Source organism: Pteropus vampyrus, unplaced genomic scaffold (genome assembly GCF_000151845.1).
Source record: "Pteropus vampyrus isolate Shadow unplaced genomic scaffold, Pvam_2.0 Scaffold373, whole genome shotgun sequence".
Taxonomy (NCBI): Eukaryota; Metazoa; Chordata; class Mammalia; order Chiroptera; family Pteropodidae; genus Pteropus; species Pteropus vampyrus.
In genome coordinates, this window is record NW_011889154.1 from 291,803 (window position 1) to 319,419 (window position 27,617).

Consider the following 27,617-nt stretch of genomic DNA (forward strand, 5'->3'; position numbering starts at 1 on the left):
TTTACTGTTTCCATAGTTTTTCCTTTTCCAGAATGTCATACAGTTGGATTCTTATAGTGTGCACCTTTTTCAGATTGCCTTCTTTCACTTAGTAATTGCACGTTTAATTTCCCTCCATGTCTTTTCATGGCTTAATAGCTTATTTCCTTTTCAATGCTGAATAATATTCCATTGTCTGGATGTACCATAGTTTATTTATACATTCACTTATGATAGACATTTTGGTTGCTTCTGAGTTTTGGCAATTATGACTAAAGCCGTTATAAAGATCTGTGTGCAGGTTTTTGTATGAACATTAAATTTTCAATTCCTTTGAGCAAATACCAAGGAGTGTGATTGTCGGATCACATGGTAAGAATATTTTTAGTTTTTAAGAAACCACACAACTGTCTTTGAAAGTGACTGTACCATTTTGCATTTCCACCAGCAATGAATGAGAGTTAATGTTGCTCCATGTTCTCACCAGCATTTAGTGCTGTCAATGTTTTAGACTTTGATATTCAATTAAGTCGATGGTAGTATCCCATTGTTGTTTTAATTTTCAATCCCTAATAACATGATGTGGAGCATCTTTTCATATGCTTCATTGCCATCCATATATCTTATTTGGTGAAGTGTTGTTAAGGTCTTTTGCCTATTTTTTAATCAGGTTGTTAATTTTCTTATTATTGAGTTTTAAGAGTTCTTGGTAACAGTCCTTTTTTAGATGTGTCTTTTGCAAATATTTTCTCCCAGTGTGTGGTTTGTCTTCTTATTCTCTTGACGTTGTTTTTTGCAGGGACATTTTCAATTTTAATGAAGTCCACCTTATCCATTATTTCTTTCGTGGATTATGCCTTTATATTGCATCTAAAATTATCGAGGTACCCAAGGTTATTTAGATTTTCTCCTATTTATCTTCTAGTTTTATAGTTCTGTGTTTCACGTTTAGATCTGTAATCCATTTTGTGAAGGGTTTAAGGTCTGTGTAAGGATTCTTTTTTTCTCCTTTTTCATGTGGATGTCCAGTTTTCCAACACCATTTGTTGAAAAAAATCTTTTTTCCCATTGTATTACCTTTGTTCCTTTGTCAAAGATCAGTTGACTAAATTATGGGGCTCTATTTCTGGGTTCTCTATTCTACTTCATTGATCCATTTGTCTGTTCTTTCACCAATACCATGCTGTCTTGATTACTGAAGCTTTATAGTAAGTTTTGAAGTTGAAAGTGTCAGTCTGACTTTTTCTTCTCCTTCATTATTGTGTTAGCTTCATTGTCTTTTGACTATCCATATAAATTCTAGAATCAGTCTGTTAACACCTACAACATAACTTGCCAGGATTTTTATTGGGATTGCATTGAATCTATAGAGCAACTTGAGAAGACCTGGCATCTTGACAACATTGAGTGTTCCTACTCATAAAAATGTAATATCTCTCCATGTATTTAGTTCTTCTTTTATATCTTTCATCAGAGTTTTATAGTTTTCTTTCTATAGCTATTATATATATTTCATTAAACTTATACTCAAGTACTTCATTTTTGGGGGTATTAATAATATAAATAGTAATGTATTTTTAATCTCAAATTCCATTTGCTTATTTCTAGTATATAAGAAAGTGACTGACTTTTGTATATTAACTTTGTATCCTGCAACTTTGCTATAATTACTCATTAGTTCCAGTTCATTTGTCAATTCTTTCAGATTTTCTACATAGATGATCATATCATCTGAGAACAAGTAATTTTATTTCTTCCTTTCCAATTTACACCTATTATTTCCTTTTCCTGTCTTATTGCATTAACTAGGACTTCCAATACAATATTGAAAAGCAATGGTGAGAGGGAACATCCTTGCCTTGTTCCTGACCCTAGCAGGAAAGTTTCAAGTTTCTCAGCATTAAGTATGCTTCATTCAATGTTCTAAATTTCCTGCTAAGTACTATTCTTGCTACATCCCACAAATTTTGATAAGTTGTATTTTCATTTTCAATTAGTTTGAAAATATTTTAAAATTTCAATTGAGATTTCTTCTTTGACGTGTTATTTGGAGGTATGTTGTTTAATTTCAAAGTAGTCAGGGGAATTTCTAGCTATCTTTGTCTTATTGATTTCTAGTTTAATTCCATTGTGCTCAGAGAGATGACATTTTATTATTTTTATTCTTTAAAATTATTTTATAAAAGTTTATGACCCAGAATGTGGTCTAGGAAGAATATGTAATCTGCTGCTGTTGGACGGAGTAATCTATAGGTATCAATTATATTCAGTTGATGGTGCTATTGAGTTCAACTATGTCCTTACTAATTTTTGCCTTCTGGATCTGTCCATTTCTCATAAAGGGATGTTGAAGTCTCCAACAATAATAGTGGACTCATCTATTTCTCCTTGTGGTTCCATCAGTTTTTGTGTCATGTATTTTCACACTCTTGTTACGTTTATAAACATTAGAGATTGTTATGTCTTCCAGAAAAATTGACTCCTTTATCATTATGTAATGCTCCCCTTTATCCCTGATAACTTTCCTTGTTCTGAAATCTGCTCTCTCTGTAATCGCTATAGCTACTCCTGCTTTCTTTTGATTAGTGTTGGTATGGTATATCTTTTTCTACCCCTTTACTTTTAATCTGTATGTGTCTTTATATTTGAAGTGGAATTTCTGTAGATAACATATAATTGGGTATTGTTTTTAATCCATTCTGACAATCTCTGTCTTCTAATTGGTATATTTAGAACATTAATGTTTAAAGTGATTATTGATATAGTTAGATTAATATCTATCATATTTGTTACTGTTTTTATTTGTTACCCTAGTTTTTGTTCCTATTTTCGTCTTCCACACATTTCCTCTCTTTTCTTAGTGTATCAGTTATACCTCCCTTTTAATTTTTTTTTTTTAGTGATTGCCCTAGAGTTTGCACTGTACATTTTATAACCAATCCAAGTCCACTTTCAAATAACACTATACCACTTCAGTAGTACAAGTACTTTATAATAATTTAATATTCCCAATTCCTCCCTCCTCGTTATTGTATTATTGCTATTATTAATTTCACTTATATAAAATGTATTCAAATATATTGTTACTACTCTTATTTTGAACAAACTGCTATCTGTTAGATCTATTAAGAATAAGAAAAATAAAAGTTTTTATTCTACCTTCACTTTTTCCTTATCTGATACTCCTTTCTTCATGTAGATCTGAGTTTCTGACCTATACCATCTTTCTTCTTTCTGAAAAACTTCTTTTAACCTTTTTCGCAAGGTAGGTCTACTTGCAACAAATTTCCTCAATTTGTTGAGGAAGCCATTATTTCTTCTTCATTTTCAAAAGATAATTTCAGAGTGCAGAATTCTAGATTGACATTTGTTTTATTCTCAAATAGTAAATATTTTACTCCACTCTCTTCTTACTTGGCATGATTTCTTAGGAAAAGTAGCATGTAATTCTTATCTTTGCTCCTCTGTAGGAAAGGTAATTTTTCTCTCTTCTTTCAGGACTTTTTCCTTTTGACTTACTTTGAATATAATATGTCTAGGTATAGTGTATTTATCCTGCTTGGTCTTCTCTGAGCTTCCTGGATCTGTGGTTTGGCGTCTGATATTAATTTAGGGAAATTCTCAGTAACTACTGCTTCAAATATTGCTTTTGTTCCTTTCTTTTCCTTATAGTATTCTCATTATGCATGTTAGAACTTTTATAATTTCTCTACAGTTTTCAGAGATTCTGTTCTATTTTTTTCAGTTGTTTTCTCTTTGTTTTTCAATTTTGGAAGTTTCTATTATAATCTCAAGCTCAGAGATTCTTTCCTCAGCCATGTCTAGCCTACCAATGAGCCCGTCAAAGATATTCTTCATTTCTCTTACAGTGTTTTTTATCCCTGGCGTTTCTCTTCTATTCTTTCTTAGAATTTACATCTCTTTGATTACATTATCCATCTGTTCTTGCATGCTGTATGCTTTTTCCATTAAAGCCCTTAGCATTTTTACCTTAATTTAAAAAAAAATCCTGGTCTGATAATTCCAATAATTCCTGTCATATATGACTCTGGTTCTCATGCTTGTTCAGTCACTTCGAACTGTGTTTTTTACCTTTTAGTAAACCTTATAAGTTATTGTTGAAAAGTAGACATGATGTCCTGGGATAAGGAAACTGGTGAGCAGGCCTTTAGTAATGTGGCTGTGAGGTGAGGGGGGAGGGGAAGCACTCTCATTGATTAGGTCTCTCAGTGTTTTGGTGAGCCTGTGCCCCTGGTCTGTGAACTTCAACAGTGCTTCTCAGTTTTTCCTCCCCTTATGTGGGATAGAATGGCTGGAGGGCACTGAGGTTGAGTATTTCCTTTCTCCTGGGTAGGATAAAACCCCAGCAAGTTAGGCTCTGGTAAAATAGTTTCTCCTGAGAACCAATCTAATGGTTCCTTTTTCCCTCTCTCTGCTGGAAGCATGGAGGAATTTTTCTCTGATATTCACCATTAGGTACTGGTAGAGCTTTGGAGGTAAAACTCACAAAAATATAGAGATCCCCATATAACTAAGTTCCCTGGAAGTTTTTGACTCTCAGACTTGTCCACACTGAGCCTCCAGCAGTTTGTCAATTACAGTTTAGGTTTTCTCACCCTGAGGATGGTTCCCACAGACAGTTATGCTTGTGGGTTCTGCTCCAGTAAGTTGTGATTCTCTGTATCTGTCTGTCTCTCCAATTTTAGGAGAAGTGGTTTGCTCTGTGACCTCGCTTCTCTGCCTGATTTAAGAAGAGCTCTTGATTTTTCATCTGTTCAGCTTTTTACTTGTTAGGACAGAGTGATGACTACTAAGCTCCTTATATACTGGACCAGAAACTTATCTCCTTTTCACATATAAGGAAACCAAGGCACAAAGATATTTAGTAATTTGATCAAGGCCTGCAGCTACCATGCGGCAGAGCCAGGATTTGAATCTATGTGTTCTGGTTCAAGAGTCTATGCTTTTAGTCTCTACACCACTGAGGAAAATAAGTCAGGCTAGTGGAGAAAGAAGGAATACGTTTTCTTTCCATGAGATCTTTCACGTCTCTTAAGTTTACATTTTCAAAAAAAATTCTAAAACGATTAAAGGAACATGTGCCAGAAGGGTGGCTTGAAAATAAACGTAATGAAAACTTGAAGTAAACACAGTAAGTAAACATTTTAGAGTAAGAAGAAAAAAACACTCTTAAATCTACTATTTTTACAGATTATATTCTTCATGAATATCACACATGGGTATTTTGTGTTCAGCTTTTTCAATAAACATCGTATCATGGGAATTTCCTCATGTTTCCATATCTTCTTTATAAATTACATTTAATAGCTGTATACTATTCAGTAATTGTGTTTAGTAATGGTGTGCTGTAATTTACAAAAGAATTCTCTTATTGCTTCACATTTGACCATTGTTTTCTTCCATTGAGTGATTTCACTGGGTCTATGGGTACAGATAGATGTATAATTATTGCTAATTTTTGTCATTGTTTCAAGAGGGTTGTATGAATTTTCTGGGCTTCCAGCTTTGTATAATTATATAAACTATGGATATATATATATGTATATATATATATACATATATATATATATATAGTATATATATATATCTTAGATGCAAGAGCAGTGTTAATACAAGGAGGCTCTAAATAGGATCCTCCTTTTTCAAGAACTGATGCATAACTTATTTTCAGATTTTCAGTTTATGTTACAGGTAAACTTGCAGACAGGAGATATTCTATAGATATTTATTGAATGGATGGATGACATCCCACTGTTTCTTCCTAATTAACACAGATAAAGTGGCTGAATTGAGATGATGTCCTGATTTATAATATAGAGCTTTTTCTCCTATCATAACTATAATTTTTACTTCATTCACCATTTATTGTACACTTAGTATGTGCAAAGCACAGTTCTGGAATTGGGGATACTAGTATCGATAAAACATAGTTCCACACATCGTAGACCTCACAGTTTGTTTGAGAAACTCACATACATCTCTGGATCAAGTTCTCATAAAATAAATGTACTGACCTTGGAAATCTCTTCCAGCTCCTGGATTCTATGATCTGAACCTTTAAATTTCCCACTGCTAGATACTATGATTCTAGAGTAAGCTTATTTTAAAGAGCAATCTAAAGGAACTGATGATTCAGGATAATGATAGGGAAACTATTTTCTCTTCATTCATTCATTCATTCATTCATTCATTCATTCTTCATCATTCACTGAGGGCATACTAAACACCAGATACTATTAAGTGTTAGGAAAACAAATAGAAATAATTCTTCTTCTCTTAAAAAGTCTAGAGTACGAAATAGGAAGATTTTTTGAAGAATAGTTTTGCAACAGAACAGTACTACACACATGTATGTAAAGGTGATGTGCTTACTCCATTATTTTAGCTAAAACTTAAATAGGGTGGTCTCTAGTATTAAAGTAGAGGAGGGAATCAGCTAATATTGTCTCAAGCTTACCCTCTAAATGCTCCCAACAGTTAATGGAAAATATTATTGAATCTCATGGATTTATCATGGGGAAAAATACTTGTACCATACTTGCCAATATCAGGATGAAAGAAGATGAATGAATGTATGTGAACTCACCACTTCTCTTCTTCTACTTGCACTCCTACGGACTGGAACTTACTGGGCGCTTTATTTTCCCCTGTTTTGTCAGGTTCTTCAGCATCATCCACCTAAAGGAATAGTCAAATAAATAGAGGTGCTCCATCTTAGTCATTTCACTTGAAAAACAAATGTCACATTTCATTAGAAACATCTGTAGTACTACTGAGTACTACTGGAATGTTTTATGATTTGTAACTTTTTTCTTCAATATTTGTGTATTTGATGAGAGCCATCACTATATTATTATAACATGCACTTTGACTCTGCTGATCTTAATAAAATGCAATTTTGGTTAAAAGGTGCCTAATAAGTGTCTATGATTCCTCCATAGATTTGTGAGTATGTACTTACCTGTGAGTTCTATATTAGAAGGGAGCACTACATGGAAATATGTTCTTGGAAGTTTTGAATTTGTAGATAACAAAATACAAAAGAAGGAAGAAATTTATTATAGTTAGAATTACCGATATTGGGAGATTTAGGTATTTACCTTACTAAGATAAACTTCAGAGTATCTTCATTTTTTTCTCTTTAAACTAAGGAATTGGCTTTGAATATTACTTCATAGTTTATAAATAGCTATGTATATATTATAGCTTATATAGAAAATGTGTCCCTATATGACTGAGAGTCTATGTGATAGATTAGGCCTAAACCAAATTTGAAATAAATTTTGTGACTATTCAAAGCAAATAGGTTTATTCTTCTTTTTTACCTAGGTATTTAATAATTTTTTTTAATATAAAAGCAATTCAACATAAGTTATATAAAATTAAAATACAGGAATAGATAATGTAGAAAGGTAAAGTCCCCCAAGAATCACTGTCGATCCTTTGATGCATATTTGATCATCTTTTAATATGTATAATATATTACACATAAAAATAATTATTAGTACTAAATTTATACAGATGAGATTATACTGTATATATTTATCTACAATTTGCTTTATTCATTAACACTACTATCTTTTGGACATTTTACCACATGACTAAATATAGTTCTAACTCAATCTATTTTTTTTTTCTTGGCTACATAAATATTTCTTTTAATGACTATATAAGCTATATAGGCATCAGGGCAATTTTTGTTGCTATTACATATAGTAGTACAATTAATATTTCATATGTATCTTTAGAACAATTGTGCAAATGTTGATTGAGAAAAATTCTTAGACATAGAAATATTAGATGGAAGGTACTGAGCATGTTCAGCTGTAAGGAATATTGCCAAATTGTTCTTCAAAGCATAACCAGTGTGTATGAGAGTGTCCATTTCCCTACACCCTCACCAATTCTAAACACGGGCAAACTTTAAAATTTTTGCTAATATCACAGGTGAAAAATATTTATTGACCTCTTGTACTTCTATCTATAAATTGCCTATTCAGATCTTTTGTTAGTTTTTTGTGTTTTTATCTGTTGAGTTGTGTTTTATTTTGTTATTTATTGGATCTCTTTCTATCTTATGACCTGTAATAACCCTTTCTCGGTTAGATATACGGTAAATATTTTCTCCCAGTTTATCATTTGTCTTTTAAATTTTGTCGTTCATTGTAGATAATCTTAAATTAATGTGTAGTCAAATCTAGCTTTTATGATTGAGAAAGACTTTCTTTATTCTGAGTATATTTTTTAAAGTTCTCTGGTATTTATCTTATTGATCATTGTTTTTTTCTCATGTTTAATTCTTAAATCCACTATCCTGAAATACTTTTGTGTAAGATATAAAGTAGAGCTGTAACTTTTTATTTTATTTTTTCTTCTACATGGATCATCAACTGATCTGGCTCCTTTTATTAACTAATTAATCTTTTTGATTTGAGATTCCAACTTTATCTTGTACCATTCCTGTATCAATGTGCTTGTTTTTGGTTTATTGATATACTGGTCTTATTGCGTCTCTCTCTTTTTTCCTAATATAATTTCATAATAAATCTTGATACGTTCTATGACAAGTTTCCTTCTGTAATTCTTTTTTTAAAATGTAATTTAAAAAAACTCCAAATCTCTAGATTATTTTGAAGTATTAACTTCTTCTAAATAAACTTGTTTTTAGATAGGTATTATATCTATTCTTCGTGAAGCTTAATATTATCGTTTTATAGTTTTTGTTACTATTGCGAATGGTTTTTTTGCCCTATTACATTTTCTGTTAATTAATAATACACCGAAAGGTTATTGATTTCTCTGTATTTATATAGTATTCTTTTACTTTACTGAATTCTAATAGTTTTTCAGTGGTTTCTATTAGATTTTCTAGGTGGAAATGTATGATATCTGTAAATAAAAGCAATTTTGCATTTCCCTTGGGAAAAAGAAATATATTTTTAGTTACACATCTAGTTCTTAGCATGTGCCAAACACTGTTCTAAATGTTTAGGTCATTTAATCTTTTCAACAGTCTATGAGGTTAGTGGTATAATTATCCCTATTTTATATATGATATTACAGAGGATGAGGAAACTGAAGCTTAGAGAGGTTGAAAACTTGCTGGAAGTCACATAGTAAATAGGAGAGCCAGAATTTTAACACAGGTGATTTGGCTTTGCTGTCCATGCTCTGAACCACTATGTAAATCTATAGATTATTTTTCTGTATAAGGAAATTTTTATGAATACTAGATTGAACAGCTATGAAGCTGACATAATGTGAAGCTTCATACACATTTATTTACTATTTATTAACTTACATTTTGAGGTTTTTCTCTTTGTATTATAAGGTAGATTTTTTATTGTGGTAAAATATACATAACAAAATTTCCATTTTAACCATTTAAAAATGTGACATTATGCACATTCACATTGTTGCGCTACCATCACAACGATCCATCTCCAGAATTTTTTCATCATCCTAAATTGAAACTCTATACCCCCATAGAAAGCTGGAGTTAATAAACTCAATCCTCAAAATAATCCTCAAAAAAAGATAGAGGAGAAAATAAACTCTGGAAGATTAAATAATTTGCCTAGGACCACACAGAGGACCGACATCAGCTCTTACCCACTCCTCCAAATCCTTTGGGCTGTGGGAGTGGAATTAGCTTCTAGGAAGATGTGGAGGGCAGAGGGGTGGAGGCTGGCTTTGGGCCCATGCCTTCTTCTGTGTCATCTAGTCCCCAGCACCAAGGCTACAAGTTCTTTTAGGAAACCTGACAACTTGTGTTATGGTAACCTGCAGGTTATAAAAAGCATTTGACTCATCACTACTAGAGAAAGTTTAATTACCCTTTAAAAGTGGATTTGCAGAATGGATTGTGAAAATACATCATTGTTGTGAAAATGTACCCCATACTTGCCTTTTAGATATGCCTTAGTGTTGGTTTAGTGTGGATAGATTTATTGGACAACACGTCAGGAAGTTATTATTCAAAGGGCACCTGCCGAATGGTACTGCACAACAAAAATGGGGGGAAAAGGATGACTCTTCTCCATTGATAGAAGGAAATTTCTAGCAGGGTAAGCCAAGCCGAACAGATGTGAAAATAAGAATCAGTTTGATCTTATCTTTGAGTAGCAGAAAACATTGAGAAACCTGCTGAATTATCTACCATTTTTATGAGACACGTGATTAAATAGCCAACAATTATGCTGAAACTGCTGTGCATTCTATTCTCATGATGCTATGCTCTGAGTTACTGCTTTCCACACCATCAGGCTCTTTGGTCTTGCTCTCCCTCCCTCCTACATCTATGAGGAGTGATTCACATTTTTGTTCTCATTTGGTTACTCAAGAGTGTTGAACATACTGTGACACAACCCAATAACCCATGTTATTCTTAGATGTCCACTCCTTTGTTGAGAATCAAGATGTGCTTTAGGAATTGAGAGAACTTTGTGTTTGACTATTTAATATCCCTACATTTCGAGTCACACATTCAGGTTAGAGAACAAAAACAATAGCTGCTAATAATCTCTCTAGACAAAATGGCTTCATATTTTTTCATCATATTTAATAATGTAGGGAGTCCAGAGCCAATAATTCGAAAAGCTCGTGCTAGTCATACCTCTATCATCCAAAATGGCAAGATAGCAAATCTTCTGAGGAAAGAAAAATGTTACATTTTATAGTTCTATTTCAAAGGATAGAAAAAGAGGTTGTTACCTGTATCCCGATAGACAGGCATCGATTTTTCTTAAAGTGATCCTTCTTTCTGTCCTCTGTAGTGATGGTGGCTATGGTCGTGGTGGTGGTCACGGTGGCAGGGTTGTTGCCCATGTGTTGGCTTGCAGGGCCGTGGATCTGGGCATTTGCAGCTTCGATGGCGGCTGTCAGAGCCTTCATACTGTCCAGGCTCTCCGTGGAGTTGCTTAGTCCAGACTGGCTGATAATATCTCCTCGCTGGCCCTGTCCGTCCATGTAGGCATCCTGGGCAGACTCTGTGCTACTCTGGGCTGTGATAGAAATGAAAGGTTTCGTGGTAGTTCTGGGTGGGACTGGAGGTGGTGTCTTCTTATATGTTGTAATGCAAGATGACACTGGAAGACAGTGAAAACAAAGACACTGTGATTTCTGCATGGGTTTTAATTTCTGATATTGTAACTGACATCCATTGGAAATTAGGGCACATGAAACACGCTAAGACATTTAACATAACACAAGTCCATTGACAAACTAAGTGAGAGCCCTGCTTAGGCCCTTAGCAGATCCATAAGGTGACACCCTTACAAAATTGAGAGGAAAAAAAAGACTGGAAGACACCAACCTCTGAGACAGAAGTTTCTGAAATGGAAATTAATGTGAATCGACATAAAATAGACATGAATAGCCATCTGTAGAAATCTTTCCAGGCAACAGTGCACCCTGAGAGATAATATATACATGTGGGTAAGGCCAGGGTGGTCTCCGCCTTCTCAGGAAAATATAAAACATTGCTAATGTTAAACAAAGTAACTCATTAGAGAAAATTCTGGTGGTTGATTATAAATATTGGAAAAAGGAGTAGGAAAGCAAAAAGGTTATGAGCATGTATAATCCTAGTAACAGTAAGAGGTAGGGAGTGGGGGATGGGATGCACAGCATGATGTCATAGCTTCCTGCAGTTTGATTTTATCAGCACCCCGTCACTCTCTTTCCCCCTTCCTTCCTACTTCCTCTGCCTCACTCTCTTCCTTTCTTCCTCTTTTTTCTTTCTTTTTTCTTTCTTTCTTCCCTGCCTCCTTTCTTGATAGGTTCTCACTACATAAACTTTTGTTCTGAATTTTTTGGTGTTGTTCCTGAACAGAATTACCTACCGAGAGGGAAGATGCTGTACTAAAGTCTCTTATCATAAAATAAACGCACATACTAGTTTATAAATCAGTCTCTGTGTGTATGCAGTCGGTTTGAGCTTATTCCCTAACATACTGTCCCTTCAGGGAGACTTGATCAACGTGAGGGCCTGAATGAATCTGTGCAGTGAGGCGTCTATCTTGGGCCTGTGCAGTCAGTTAAGATCCTCTTTGAGGCTCCAGACGAAGCAGCTTTTAGGCCCTCTCTCCAACCATCTGATTATAACCCTGAGGGTCCTGAAAAAGCTTTACACACTGGATTTTAGCTTTCCATTTGTGAGCACGATGTAGGAAAATACAGATCAAAATGAATTACTGTTTCCAAATGGGAACTCCCTGCCAGTAAAGGACAATTCCTTAACCAGCTTTCTAAAGATTTTCATTTAGTCCCTTTAAAACATGGATCAAACTATTGTGTCTCCATCACTTTCTCCCCACCCCCTACCATCCCCACGCCGTCAGCTGGCATCACTGCTGTTACACTGAATCAGCTGGTCCTGATCACACAATCCCAGCTCCTTCCTCTTGGGTCCAGATGCCACGTGGGCCATCTTGCAGAATGAAATACTAGCCTCAATATTTAGGACGTTTCCTGAGGCCATTCAAAGGAAGTATCTAATAATGCACAATAAACAGAAAGATCCTATTATGCTGTCCTGATGTTCCGCTGCCCTGTGATTCAGAGTAATTTCCTTAACCGTAAAAGAGACAGGGACAGAAATGTTTCGCTACTTCCCAGGGATTGCCTGAGAGGTGAAGGAAAAACAACACACAGACATCACATTACAATATCATATGTGTTCTTGGGGAGGTGGAGGAAGGTAATGTGAATAATACATATGAAGTCACCTCTCAAGTTACCTGGGATAGATGACTGGGTGGAAGCTCACTTCAGGAAAACTTTCCATCTAAGAGTATCGCATAAAACTTACATCTTTACATGTAAACAGAGCTCAGCAATAAACAGCCCTGAGAGGTAACGCGGCCAGTGAGTGATGCACCCACACGGTGCAGAGCCGGGAGCAGAACCAGTCTGGTCTCCGGTTCTCTCACAGGCCACAGTGAAGCTTATGGCCAAGTAATTAATGCAAAGCATGCATTGCTGTATTTACAATTTTATGCACTGTAAACACTGCGGAGCTACCTTCTGCTTCTTGGGAAGGTCTGAACAGAATAGCCCTGCTGGGCGTAATGCTCAGGCTCAGTTATGCCTCTGAAGACCAGAGTGTGTAGGAGGGGGAGTGACCATAATTAGGATAGAATCTGTCTATTCAAATTGAATGAGACTAGATCATTTTATTACTTTTCCTAAGACAAGTCTTTACAATGTGAACTTACTATTTTGTTCAGAACGGATTCTCAGGACATTCGGCCCATTCGTATTCCAAAGAAACTAAATGCCACATTCCAACATCAAATGTCTGATCATTTGAGTGATTTACTGCTTGTGGTTAGCTACCCCCAGTTTCCTCTTTCAGTGTGGATAGTCAAAACTAGACAATGCTGCAGCCAAATAGAGTATCATTTCATTTGCTGCGATTTACAGTAAAAATTCTGCCAAGATGTGATAAGTGTGATAAGGGGGTGGAGGTTCACATTATTTCCATGTAATGAATGGCAGGGCTTGGGGACACTCTCTGGGGCCAAACACAATTTAGTACCATCCATTGGCTGTCAGCTCTTCTTTGATATTCATAGGGATAACTCTGGGTACTTTGATCGACAGAGACTTTCAGATGGCAGAAGCAATGATAGAAATTCACAAGGGTTAAATCAGACAGCAAGAATCCTGGGGCCACAGCTTCCCTAACAGGCCGGCCCAGCCCTAATGCCCAAAGGAGGTAAGAATTTAAGACTGCCTCACTTCAAACAAGGAAGATGACTAGAGGACAGGAATCACCTCGGTGTTATGTCTCCAGGGCTTATTATGAGGTTCTACTGCAGTGTGCAGCTTGGCACAATTCTGCAGCAAGAGTCTCACTCAAAGAAGCACCACCTGTCAGTTATCAAACAGGAATTTAAAAGGAATTCAAATTTTTAAGAGGGCCTTTTGAAGCAGAAGAAAGAAGATCCAACACACGGCACACACTTCTCACAATTCCCTTCCTTCCCATCCTCCAAATCATTTGCATTCAAGGCTGTTCTGGAAACTTATACAACTAAACCCCCCTCTTCCCCCCAGCATTACTCTTTCCTAGCTTTTCAGGCTAAGCCCTAAACCCATCTTCTCTCCTAAGGTTGTGGGTTTTCTTTCTTATTAATTATACTCTCATAATTCAGTACCATAAATGACTTAGAATCCCCTGAGGTCTGAGTGCAAGCAAGCATATGGTAGAGGAGGGTAAAGCACAAGTTAATAAATCTTGTCTGGTCAAGACAGAAAGAGAGATAAGCAGCTTATAGACAGTAAGTGAAACACTTAATTTTTTTTAAGAGTAATATTCTCAAAAAGGTTGATTTCAAATGCAAGTGCTCCTTTTATTCAAGTGGAACTTGAAAAAGAAATGATACATTTAATCATTATTGCTTTGCTCTGAAATGTTTGTTTGTTTCAAATAAAATGATTTTTTCCCCTTCTCTGGGTCCTGAAGATACACTACCCTACCTCCCAGCTCAAAGTTGGCTGAAAGGATTCTATCCATGTCTAAGTCAGCCGGATTCCAGATTTCAAAGACATCACTTTTATTCAGATAGTACTGCAGAGCACAGAGAGACGCATGGTTGGTTTTTACATTTTAGTTAGGAAGTTATTTTTAAAAAGTCACAGAGAAAACAAATGAGAACAAATTTCTATCCTATTTCAGCTTCTAGTTGACTATTCAATATTGTTTCTATTTGCATAGAAAGTTAATGCCAGTGTTGTAAGCCTCAGGAAAACCTGTGCCAGGAACTAGTTTTTTCTGTAGCGGTGATGGTTTTCTGGAAAAATATGTAGACTCTCTTACCAGTCTGGTTATCTTTTTGTGATCAAGAGCACACATATGTCAGGTGGCCAGAAAACAGATGCAGGATCAAACCCACTTGCTTTATATTCTTTTTAATAGGTTCTTACGAGCTAAGTTAATGGGTCACATACTATAAAGCTTTGCTGAGAAATTATTTAGCAGTTCCTGGTTACTGAATTTTAGAAAGTCTTTCAAATAAGAGTATAAAACAACAACAGAAGTATTCCAGTTTTAGTGTATGTGCCGCCGAAGGGAGCTCAACAAAGGCATTCAAAATATACATACACATAGAGTTGTGCAGTAGTCAAACAACACCTTTTGAGATAAAACAAGTTATCCTAAGCTAGTATTAACCACAAAGCAAGCTATGATTTGATCTGCCTTCAGTAGTGGCAAGCTTCTGCACAGAAGTCATGGTCAAAGCAATCTTGGCTTTGTACCAGATGCTCTTACTGAGCTGAAGACCACTAGAGAGAGAAGGCGTGCCTCAACCTACCGCCTAGTTTCTGTTGGGGGTACAGGTCTCCTGAGTTAGGCAATTTGGTGCAGCTGAACAGCAGTTTAGTAAGCTCTCAAAAGGAAGTGCTTTACCGAAAAGGAGATTTTAAAAAATTGAATGGAGTTAACAGTGGGAAGCTGGAACTGTCTCCTATCAGCTTGCTAGAGTTGATTGTATACATCTCTTCCCGAAATGTTCAGTGACATTTCATTGCTACCTTGAAACTGACCTTGGTGTAAGTCAGTAGGAGAGCCAATTGTTAAGCTTTTCCAACACACCTCTGTGCATAGAGGTATTATTTAAAATGTGATCCACAGACAGGTGTTGATTCACAATTTGACGACTGCATGGTGAGATATATCATGAAAACTGAGAGTGAGCTTTTAGAAACTTTTACGCAATTCTACAGAGTAGTTTGTCAGTTGAATCTAATGAAAAGAAAACTGAGCTTGCTCTTAGTGTGCCTTTGTTTTTTTAATTTCTTTTTTCTAGTAATTCATTTCTTATTACATTTTACCAAAGTATTGACCTGCAACAGATTGGCCATCAAACGAATAAATAAGCAAACTGGTCCATCATGGGAGATAGATTGAGAAGCACTGATTAGAAACATTTGCAAGTCCAGTGGACAGCAGAGAGGTAGTGCATGTGAGATTAAGAACATATTAGAGGCGCACTAAACTACAGGCGACTTTAGGAAACAAACGATGTGAGAGGCCAAAGAAAAAAAAAGAAATGTGGAAGGACCTGAACTTGGGACATAAAGAGATGACTGCGCAACTGTGGAATGGGGTGAGTAGACTTGTGGTTTTAATGTGTCCGGTAAGCTGTCTATTTCTAAGAAGGTGTGTATGAGTAGAAGTGTGATATCTAGAACGATGGAAGGATCCTTGTGTTGCATTTCATTGTGGGCCCCTCTCTTTAAGGGGAAATTGCAGGGTGCAGCAAAGAGAAAAACCATATCTTATGAGGAATGGCTTAAGGAAAGGGGTCGTTTAGTTTGTGAGGGAAGGAAGAGAGAGGCATTTTTAGTCATTTCAAAGGCTACTGTGTAGAGGATGGCACAGACATGTTTTTTATAAGGTCTCAAGGGAAAATGCAAAAGTGAAAGCCAAGAGAGGCATAAAGAGTAATTCCCCTGTAGTCAGTTGCCCAAAGATGGAATGTGAGGACCTCACCGGATAGTGAGTGCTCAGTCCCTGGAGGTAGTCAAGCACAGACAAGCTCATCTTTTGGCTGGGAAGCTATTGAAATTGTACCACCATCTTAAGGGGGCTTAAAGTAGGTGACAAGATTTCTTTCAAACTGTAGCTTCTGTGGCTTTAGAATATGAGTGAAATCTAGAAAAGAATTTGAGAAGACATCCACTGAGAGTGATACTAAATAAATGAAGAAGAAAGCCAGAGAGGGGGCCAAGGAGAGTTACCAACAAGGCTGTTTAAGCAGTCACACATGTTCATATGTCTTGGGTACCGATTTTGGCATGGATGAGCACAAAAGGGCCCACGGAGAAGTTTGCTGCTGCTTTCAGTCGGAAGGTGCATAAGTGCTGACCATACAGTGAGTTGTGGAGGTTGTGCTCTCACTGGTGATGTGCTACTCAGGCCAGGCTCACCCACCCAGTGCCAATCAGTGGTCTGGCTCAAGTACTTCACAGGACAAAAGCACAAATCCAGATGAAAACAGAGATGATGAGATGGAGAATTCGTCCATACCCTCGATGTGTCATTAGATCAACTTAATGACCCGAGTGAATCCTTACTCTAACACACACTGTGCTAAGAATTTAATAGACATGGTCTCATGACAGAGGAAGACCTCACTGTCGCCACTTGTTTGATGGTAAGACTGAGGCTCAGAGTAGGTAACTGACGTCTTTAAGTCATACAGCTACCAAGTGGTAGTTAGCATACTCAAGGCTCCAAATCTCGTCTCTTTTCCTTCACTCAAACCACCTGAATTCATCCCCCCATGAAAACCTTCCATTTCAACACCTTGTCCAGTTAAGCTTACGGCTTTCCATGAGAAACTGCCAGGAAACTGCTCCTAGCACAGTACTTTGTGCTCTGCAAGAACCTGTCAAGGGTTTGGAGAATGTATGAATTTGGAGTATTCGACAAAGAGGTGCACCAGCGGCAACTTTAAAAATACTGCAAAAAGGAGAAACTCCAGAAAATACACATGGAAAAATTGCTCCCGTGTTTCAAAATATTTACAGCTTAATATTTACAGGCCACCCAAAGTGTGGCGGTTAGTGGTCCTTGCCCTGCCGGCGTCAGTGACAAGGCAGAGGGCTGTTGGGGTGGGGCGCTTCTGGGAGAGGCACAGGGCTTCCCCTAGCCTTCTCTCCCGGTTAGTTTTGGCTGGAGGGACGTGGCTATGAGAATGATTTCCACTAAAGCCATCCTCCACGGAAACCACAAAGACTAGTTAACCTTTTCTCCATGGAATAGAAAAGCATGCTTGTGTGAGTGTGTAGGAGGAGGAGCGGGAATGTGGACAGAGGGAGGGGTAGTGTAATAACTCATGTAGTCATAAGACTTGCCCGTTGGTAGTTACTAGTATTCCAGACACTTCTTAATGCCAGACAAATGCCCCAAGCCTCAGCATGTCTGGCTCAGAGATCTATTCAACTGATAGCAGCCGTTTCTTGTGCAGAGAGCAGACCTTTCAGGCAGCAGTGCTCTGAGGCTAATCAAACATAACATTGTTCTCAAAAGGAAGAATGGAAAGGTTTGTTTCAGAGTCACAACTTTTTTTTTTTTTTTTCCAAAGAGGCACTCAAGTTGTTTTAACAAGTTGCTGCAAAACTTGGGCTTCCTGAGGTGAGCCTGTTGCTCAGTGCCTGTACTGTACCAAATTCCAGAGAAGGAGGGATCAGAAAGTTAGTCATTAAAAAGGAAGGGGAAAAAAAGCCCCAGGCACTTCATGCCTGGAAATGATGTAAGACGCAGCCACTCCTCTGTTAGAACTACAATCAAACAATGCTCAGGCAATCCACAGCAGCTGCTCTCCAAATGTCAGCACCAGCCCCGTCAACAGAGCTTGAAAGCCACCAAGCTGAAGGACTTTGTGCTGTGCCTTTCTCGCCCACATTTTCCCCAAGCACTCTCAGGAACCTGGCAACAGGTAACGTGGCAACCTTTGCTTTATAAAATGGCAAATGGCATAATTTCAGAGTACAGATGGATTTTTTTTTTTTAAGCCAGCTGTATCTCCCGCACCACTCCCCACACCGACCCCCTCCCTCCCTCCCTCCCAACCAAAAGGCTGAGAAAACAGTACATTGGGCCTGGCAATCCTACTCTCGAGTGCCCCCTGGTGGCCACGCTTGGAACATCACCGATATATCTTGAAATCCGCTGCTCAGCTCCACGGTAAGTCACACTGTGGAAAGGGGAGGACATATTTGCTGAACTTGTTTTCCAAAAAAACATAAAATGTGGAAATCAAGACTAAGAATAGCTTTCTTTTTAACTTATCGCCTTTTTTAACCTAGCTGCAGGGTAGATCTCTGGATTGAGGTTGCAGATTTTTTTAAGCCGCGTCCAGTGTAACATTTTTTGGTTAAGATGGCCTGTTGAAAAGCAAGAACTGCTGTTGCCTTTGGTTTGGTTTGGCGGATGGCAGTGAGTATTAATAGCTTAGAAACTGAGGATTCCTGCCGGGTGGGAACTTGCATTTTCCATTTTTATCTGAATTTGTTGCACGTAAAAAACTTTCTCAGGCAGAAGCGTTTCTAATTTGCCCTGCTGGCTTCCTTTTTAATGCCTGTTTGTAAGGATTACTTAGAATTTCCAGACTGTAGGCCCAGCCTCCCGGAGAGCATGCCTTACAGCCCCACCTTAGCTTTTTTATCTCTGTGTGGGCAGACACCCACAAAAATGCCAAGGGCAGTATTTTCAACCAGCCTTCCTCTCAGGTATTCCTTCTCCTGCTTGGCCTCTGCTTTGGAAGAATGGCTACGGTTGTGAGCTGCCGGTAGTTCCGGCCAGTCGAGAGGGCAACGTTCTTTCTCCCTCTCTGGAAATGTTAACTGGAACCTAAGAAAGAGGCTCAGATCAAAGGAACTGCTCTTTTCAGAAAATTCCATTAATTAACTAGATTAAAGGAAGTTAAATGATGTTTGGAGGAAAGTCATTTTAGGAGGCCCAGATCCAGGGCTGAGGTCTAAAACTTCTAATGTGGACTTTTAATGAAGCTTGGCAACAAGTTAAATAGTATTAGAAATTGAGGGTTACCGTATGTAAAACCAGTTGTTGCCTGAAATCAGTCATTTCAAAGGAACATCTTGAAAGTAGACAAACATTTTGCTAGAATTTGCCCAGATCATTTAATACTAAATATAAAAAACCCAGGACTCTGAGTAAGAATCATTTGACCAGTAGCTAAGATGAGTCATAGCCTCTTAGAACTAGGCACACACGTTGAAGTCAGGATGTTGAGAACATCAGGCTTACTAATTTGCAAGACAGGGCTGTTACTTCCAGTAGAGAATGCGATCAGGATTTCATGGCTCATTTTCCCAGCCTTTCCAACAGGTGCTATTGAGTCATCCATGTACACAAGTGACTGCCCTGGCAGTTTCATCTGTTAGGATTAAATTTCCATTTGTTCCATTATTTTATGAAGTGATTTCTACCATTGAATCAGATATATCACTTCCTCTAGGACTTAGGAATTTTTTTTCAATGTTTGTAACATTGTGTGTTTTTCAAAATTTGTCCCAGCCAGGTCTGCAGGTCTTCCTGGGTTGAATGGGCTGTTTACAGGAGGGGAAGATTCAGGGCCCAAGGTCAGGGTTACCGAATTATATAAAGTTTCCTGTTTGGGCAGCTGCTCTACCAACTCCTCAGGTTAGGGCTGACTGACTTCTGTTGAAAGGCAGCATAGGAGGTCTGGGGAGGGACGTTGCCAGAGCAGGGAAGGACATTTTTCTTTTAAGCATCTCATCAACTAGCTTTCATTTCTTCTCAGATGTCACTTCTCAGCAATGCTTTCCTGTAGTCTCTGTTAGGTGAATTTTTTTTTTTCCTGACTAGGCTGAGAGAAAAAAATTAGTTAAGGATGTTAGAATCACTGGGTCAAAGAATTGTTGTCTCTTTTGTTCATGATGTGACCACAGTACTTAGAACATGTGTGCCACATAGTAGGACCGTGCATGGTAAATTCTTGTTACATGAAGGAATGAAGAGGAATAAAAAGAGTCTTTCTGGAAAAAAGAAAAAGGGGCTAATAACCAGTAAAAGGAGGTCACCAGGGCTTATGTAAAAGGAAGACTCGCCAAAGCCATTCTCAGCTATCTTGGATGTTGCAATATAATCTCCTGTTACCCGTGCCTGCTTCTGTTTGGAATTGGTCAATTGCAGTTGTGACTGGCTAACTTTTGACATTGAGCTACTATATAAAAGCCCAACCTAGTATCAGTGGAAACCTGTTGGTTTTATTGGTTATCCACCTAATTTGCTCCATCCTCTCTGCTTAGCTTTACCCATAGGCACTGAGCAGATGGCTGTGTGAGGGGCCCATGGTGCTAACTGCCCTTATCCTGTGTAGCTGCCTTTCTTCTCCTTAGTTTCTTTCACTCCTTATAATTTTTTGACTTACAATCCTGTACTCTGTCTGCTTGCACAAGATGGATATCTGAGAGCCAGGGAACTTTCTTTACCTCCTGGTCTATTTCATGAGAATTAGTACTACCTGCACAATGAGACTTGGAGCCTGAAATACAAGGAAAAATCTGGAATGGAATTGCACAACCAAAGGGACTCTCCCACTGTGTAGCTGTGTGTTCGGTAAACAAAATAAAACTCAAATCTATCTGACTGTGAGGCTGTAAGGAGTAGCTGGTTGGTTCTGGATGGGAGCAGGGTATCTGGCACACATTGCTAACTTGTCCCCCTCGAGAAGGTGAGATAGCTGTGCGAAGTGAGTGGCATGTGTACGAACCAAGGTAGGTCATAGCTAATGAGAGTCCAGTCAGACTAAGTCCTAACTAAAACTCTAGGCTGGATTTATCAGTAACCTCTGCTCACTGGCAAGCTCTCACCGGGCTTTGTAAAGGAGGCCGACCTATCAGAGCAGCCCAATGCCGCTGCCCAATGGAGGGAAGTTTGGAGGGAGCAGAAGTTTTTGCACAGGACAAGCTCAAAACCCCAAACCTGGGAAAACAGGATGTGTGGGGAAGTAAGGAAGAAAGAAAATGCATCCACCATTCCTTCCTGTTGGTTTCAGCACGATGAGGAATAATTATCTGGGTCTGGAGAGCAAGGCATGTGGGAAGCCACAGGAGGCCCTGGTCTGTGTAGTCAGGCAGTTAATTATTCATTCCACTCCTTTCCTCTTTCCTCCCTGAAACCCACCTTTTCAAAGTAAAAACAGGAAAAACTATCTGGGTTAACCTGTGGAATACTGTTTTTATCAGCCCATTTGGCCCAGAAAGGACACCAGGCCCCCAGCCCCTTACTGACTCTCAAAAAACAGAAACAGCACTTTAAAATGACATCTCGTTATCCAGCTGTGTCACTGACAGATAAGGACGTGGATCCAGAGAAGAACCTGTTCAGGCGTCCTGTAGGGCTCTTTCTGTCTGCATTGGGCTGAGAGCCTGAGTTCAGTCCTGCGCCAGCCTTTACAGTTAGAATGCAAAGGGCTGCTCTAAGACTGCATTTAAAATTCCGCTTTACAGTTGGGTTTTTGTCGTTTGCCAAAATTAAATAAAAATAACCTAGGAAACTGGTGTGGCCAGCACTAAAATCCGTATCCGTTTTCTCTACCTCCCTGCCACCATCATCCTCATTCACTGGGTTTTATAAGCCTAAGTTGTACCTACAAATCCCAGTTCCCCACGTGACAAGGAGGCTGGAGAATTTGTGTTGCCCACGTTCTCCAAGGTGGAGTCAAGTTGGAACCTGGGTTCTTTCCATCTAAGCCTCCTTACTGATCTTTGAAAGAGCTGCCTTATACTTCCGTCCTTAAGATTCACCTTTGAACCCTGTGAGAACAAAGTCTGCATCCTGAAGCCCTTATAAGTCTCTTTTGGTCAAACATACTTGGAATTTAGAACTTTTTTGGACTTTAGAAAGCTAACATACATGACACATCCAGGGGGCCTGGGGCAGCACCCCCACTACTGCACTCTAACCTGTCTGTCTGCAGGAAGTGGTAGAACAGTCACACTGTAAGTAATTCCAAGGTCAGGTTTTGGGCAATGGCTTTCAGAACTGCAGATGAAGGAATGATGCCACTTGGCCCTTCAGATACTGTGAAGCGATGAGCACTCCCTCCCAGAACTTCCTCCTTCAGAGACAACTCAGGCCCATGTGGAGGGTGGTGTGGTGGTGGTGGACTTGGCATTGTAGGTGGGCAAGTGTCTATATCTTTAAAGAAAAGAGGAATCCAAGATCAGATCTGCTAATCTTTCTGACATCCTCTTTCCTTGACCACATTGGTTCATCGGTTTATCACTATGTGTGTTTTACACGCTGCACTCAGAAACATCTAGTTTTGGTTTATGTTATAATGGTACTAGGGGAGCTAGTAGGGGCTTTTAACTGGCCTTGTCTATACTATACAATTTAGAGAACAGGGTAGTCTGATGTGTTCTTATAAACACTTCATATTTGCAAGTGTGTGTGTGTGTGTGTGTGTGTGTGTGTGTGCGCGCGCGTGTGTTTTTTAACTGGTCCTTTCCATCATTCTCTTCCTCATTCTCATCTCCTATGCTCAAGTTGTAGCCTGACTTAATAGCAAAAAAATAACATTTTTTTTCTTGGTCCGCCATAATTTATAGTGACAGGAGGATGGCCCTGTGCTGAGTCCAGACTGGGACCATATTTCCAACCCAAGAGCAAACCGAGGTAATCCATGTAACATAGCTTGAATTAAAGAATAAACTAATGGGTGGGTAGACATGTTAGTGAACTAGAGATAAAAACAGATCAAACGCTAGACATGTTTATTGTCTAAAACAAGCACTGCACTGTTTCCTGGTGTGGATAACATTCTAGTTTTAAAAAAGATCTATAGAAACTAAAGGCAATGCAATGTAATTATTTTGGATTTCTACTGTCAGAGGTGAGAGATTTTATTAAGTATCAACTTGTTGAAAAAGCAACTACGAAGTCAGAGGGTGTTAAAATATTCTGTGTGTTGTATTTTTAGGGCTGAGGTTGGAATTTCATTCTCACGTTATGGGATTGGGCCATGGCTGCAGCTTACACTGTTCATAACTATGATTACGATAAGGCTGCTTAAGCGCTAAGGTGCCGGGCGGGGGGGCGGGGGTCGGGAAGCGGGGAGGCTAGAGAAACCAGTGCTAGTCTTTAAATCAAAATTTACTACCAATAAAGGTTGGGGAAATGGATCACAGGGAAGGTAAGCATTTTGATGGCCACTGCTTAAAGGTTCAGCCTGTTTGCAGTTGCTGATAACCTTGTCAAGTCTCCAGATGCAAGCAAGCCTTGTCACCCTCCAGCACCTGGCCGAGAGGTAATAAAACAGTTGCCTTATCTTTTAGGGGTGGAATTAGTGCAGCCTCAGCCCCATGGTAATTAGAGTAAACAGAAATTGCCTGTCATTTACCAAAAAAAGGGGTGGGAGGGAGAGAGGAAAAAGGCTTAAAGCAGGAAATTGTCCCTTTCTTTGGATTTTAAAAAGTGAGCAAAACAGTGAGAAGTTTTTCAGAGAGTGAGAAAAACAGCCCGGCTGGACTGCCCTCTCTCGCAGCTAACAGGATTGCTGACAGCTCAGGTCCACGTGATGGTCTAGAAAAGAGGCTCACGCTGATGAAAATCCAAGAAAGCTTAGGAGGCTTCCTTTCGAAATGTAAATGACTGAGTCAGTGCTTTGCTAAGGAGGGAAGGAAGTCACAATCACACCGAGTGACTCATTCTGTGCTGTTAGTTCAGGCAGACGGATAAAAAGTTTTAGCAAAAGCAGCAACAAATCTACTTTAAATACTAGCACAGTAAGGAAATTCCTCTCTTTCAAGCTGAATGCTGTCTACACAAAAGAGCTCCTGTTGACATCTCATTTACAATCTCCCCCAGGACACAGACAAGACCATTTCAATAAACCCAGCTCAGAAACACCTATTGTTCAAAATCTTCAACTAGCTACAGGCTACCACCACTCCCTATTGTTTTGTAAAATAAAAGATTTAGAAGGGAGAAGGATTGGGATTTTGGTAGCTATGAAAAGAGGAAGGGAAAAAAGTCTCTTTGACCCAGCGCTGTCAGGGTGTGGGTGAAGGATAAAGTGAATGGATTTCCGTTTTTTATAAGAAGTGCGTAAAAAAATGCCTGTTACGGTCCGATCGAGTGATGGGGAATTCTAAATTTGATGACAACACTGTATTAAGAAGCTAACTCCTGCCGACACGTTAGCCAGACTGAAAACCAAAAGTTGTACTTAGCCCATCCTCAGCCTCATATAAACCCTGATAGCAGCCACAGCAAAGCCTCAGGTGAATCTTTGTTTCCCCGGGATTTACGGCTTGCCTGTCCTTTCTCAGGAGAAGTTCAGGCTCAGCACTAGAGCCCATGCCTTTCCATTAAAGATTTCCTTCCCGTCTCCACCATTTTGCTCCCTCTTAGTAAAGCCTGAACACTCTCGGAGTTATATAATGTAGTCTTTAAATGGTTTTTCTTCAGATATGCCTCAAGTTAAGGGATACATTTACAAAAAAATTTACAAAAAAAAAAAAAAAGATGAGGGGCATTTCTCAAATGCTCAGTATCTTTAACCTCCTAATAGATCTTTTACTTAAGTCCCCCATCTTGGCAAATGACCCCTTTATCTACCCAGACTTCAAGCCAAATCTCATAATGCCTTTGGGTCCTTCTCTCCCGCCTCAGATCCCTCTGGATTCATTCTACAGCATTCTATCCACCGTTCTCCTTCTCTAAATCCTATTGTTCCCTCTTGTTCTCCTTCCCTAAATCCTATTGTCTCTTCTTGGGAGGATCACAGCAACTTCCTAACCCAAGGTTTCTCAAACAGCCAATTGTGCCTTATTAATGGATTGTAAAATCAATTGAGGAGTGTTATAGAATTTTGTGTTTTAAACAATGAAATGGATGAGAAAACGTAAGAGTGCATCAAAGAAGGGAAAAGTAGGTATCTTGTGAAACTTGTTTCAGTTTGTGTGTGGGTGTCCCAATGTGTGTACGTTCTGGGCAACAGGTAAAACGTATTTTTCTTGTAAAATATTTTGAGAAATGCTTTTCTAATTGGTCTCCCTGGGTCTGTCTTGTGCCTGCTTCCACATTGTACACACTTAAGGGCAAGAGTTGAAGATGCTGAACTGACCCTGTCACTGTCCAGCTGACAGGTCTACCGTCAGGGTGAAGGCTCTGCCATTCCGAATAACTTGCTTCCTGCTCTCCTTTCAGGCCTTGGGGACTCTACATCCTCCAGACTCCTTTTACGTTTAGTTAAAGCCCTGGCCTTTCTAATGAAATTCCCCCTGTAGAGACATTTTTTCCTCTTCTTTCTCCTTCAGGTATCAGTTTAGGTGTCACTTGTTCCAGGAAAACTTCTGGAATATCCTTCTAAATACCTCTCCTAGTTTTCATTAAAATGCTCCAGTTTTTATTTGCCAGAGCACTTATTACATTATCATTATCTTCTCAGTTCCCTTCTAGACTTTAAGTTCCGAGTTGAGAGTTCAGTAAATATTTGTTGGGTAAATATTGTGCATTGAATGGTTCACATTTTACACCATTCCCATTTCCTTCCTACATATAAATTTGAATAATTATTATAAAGTATCTTACCTCTATCACAATGTTTTCATTTTCATTCTTTTACACACCAGTATCTCCTGTTCATTTGCTTTTTCAAATATAACCTAATTAATTTTTAAATCACTGAATTCTTAAAAATCAAAATAAAATTTGGAGAAAGCTGTTGGGCTTCTGGCTGGTCACTCACCCTCTCTGAATCAAATCCTTCAAATGCAAAATCAGGGGCAGAACTCCGTGATTTCTAAGCTCTTTTCTAGCCTGCTACTCTGAACCCCTCCTTGAACTTTCTCCTTTTAAGGACCGAAAAAAACTAAGTGATTTTCCCAAGGTCAAACAGTTTTTTAGTGACAGGCTTTTGTTAGCTTTCCCACTGATTTTTTTTAACAGCAAGCAGCAAAGAAAAAAGCAAAACTTTACCCAGAAACTGATAGCGCCACTAAGTTTGTGGGAAAGAGAATCATAAAATTAAAGGAAAGGGGACTTAAAAAAAAAACCCCAAAAACGAAAACAAAAAACATTCATAATAGATTCCTGCCTAGGCAGGTCCTAACATTTTTAAAAACAGTCTTGCTCTTGTTTGCTATTACACTGAGAGATGTTCAGATTTCCTTTTTAGAATTGGAAGTGAAAAATTAAAGAATTTTACACATCCCGATCCCTCGTAATGGGGATGCACAATGGACAGACACCACTTTCCTGAAGGTGCCAATGAGAGCATCTGGGCACCTTTCTTAGTGCAGAGTCCTGGTGCCCTGACCTGTACCCACTCTCAAGACTAAAGCTGCACCTCACCAGGAAGAGATATGGCCTCAGTTTTTGTAACTCCTCCCCCATTCTCCCCCTGCCAGAACCTTCTGAAGGCCCTGCTTTTGCCTGCTTGCCTTATTTACTTATGTTATAGAGTTTGGGTTTAGATAACCTGCTTTGTGTAGTAGAAAGTCAAGAGAAATACACTCCTTTTAATGTGGGGAGGAGGCAAGAGAACTAAATGTTAAATCAAGCTATATGCAGAGACTGCACTATGCTGATCAGCCCTGCAGCCAGACCACGAGGAAACCTGAAGAACAAAGGAAGATTTCTAACAAACCATTTCCCCACACCATGAAGGGGTAACAGAGTCTTTTAGTTGTGCCCTACAGAAAATAAAATCATTCATTCCCTATGGCTCAAATCATGGGGAACCTATGGATCAAAGGCTGGGAACTGCCAGCAGGCCTTTCACACTATAGTATTCTTACCTTTTCTCGCTATATACTCTAATCCTTTCTCACTATATGCCCATATCAAAGGAAAATGGGTAAACAAAGTCTTTAAACTGTAACTCTCAGAAACTTAGAATGCTATAGAAACTGGATTCCCCTACACTTGAGGCTTTTTTCCCCTTGTCTTGGCTTTTTGTCTTTGCTTCTCTTGTCTTTCTTTGCTTTTTCTATAGAGCGTTACCCCTTCTCTAAAAACTTTCCTTTTGACTCTAATTCTGGCGTGTGCTTGAATTCTTTCTTCTGCTCAGCCATGAACTCTCCGTGCAGGGCTTAAGTTCCTCCAA

At 38.6% G+C, this 27,617-nt stretch overlaps 1 protein-coding gene across 20 annotated transcripts in view; it reads right to left on the reverse strand.

Annotated features, from left to right (window-relative positions):
- The window catches only part of DLGAP1 (DLG associated protein 1), an 822,162-nt gene that overhangs the window by 54,770 nt on the left and 739,775 nt on the right, over positions 1 to 27,617 (reverse strand). For all 20 annotated transcript variants that reach the window (XM_023523037.1, XM_023523034.1, XM_023523033.1 and 17 more), the window contains 2 exons: positions 10,714 to 11,087; positions 6,587 to 6,678 (listed from right to left, as the gene is read on the reverse strand). In XM_023523037.1, the coding sequence (XP_023378805.1) occupies positions 6,587 to 6,678; positions 10,714 to 11,087 (466 nt within the window). The remainder of the gene's footprint in view (positions 1 to 6,586; positions 6,679 to 10,713; positions 11,088 to 27,617) is intronic.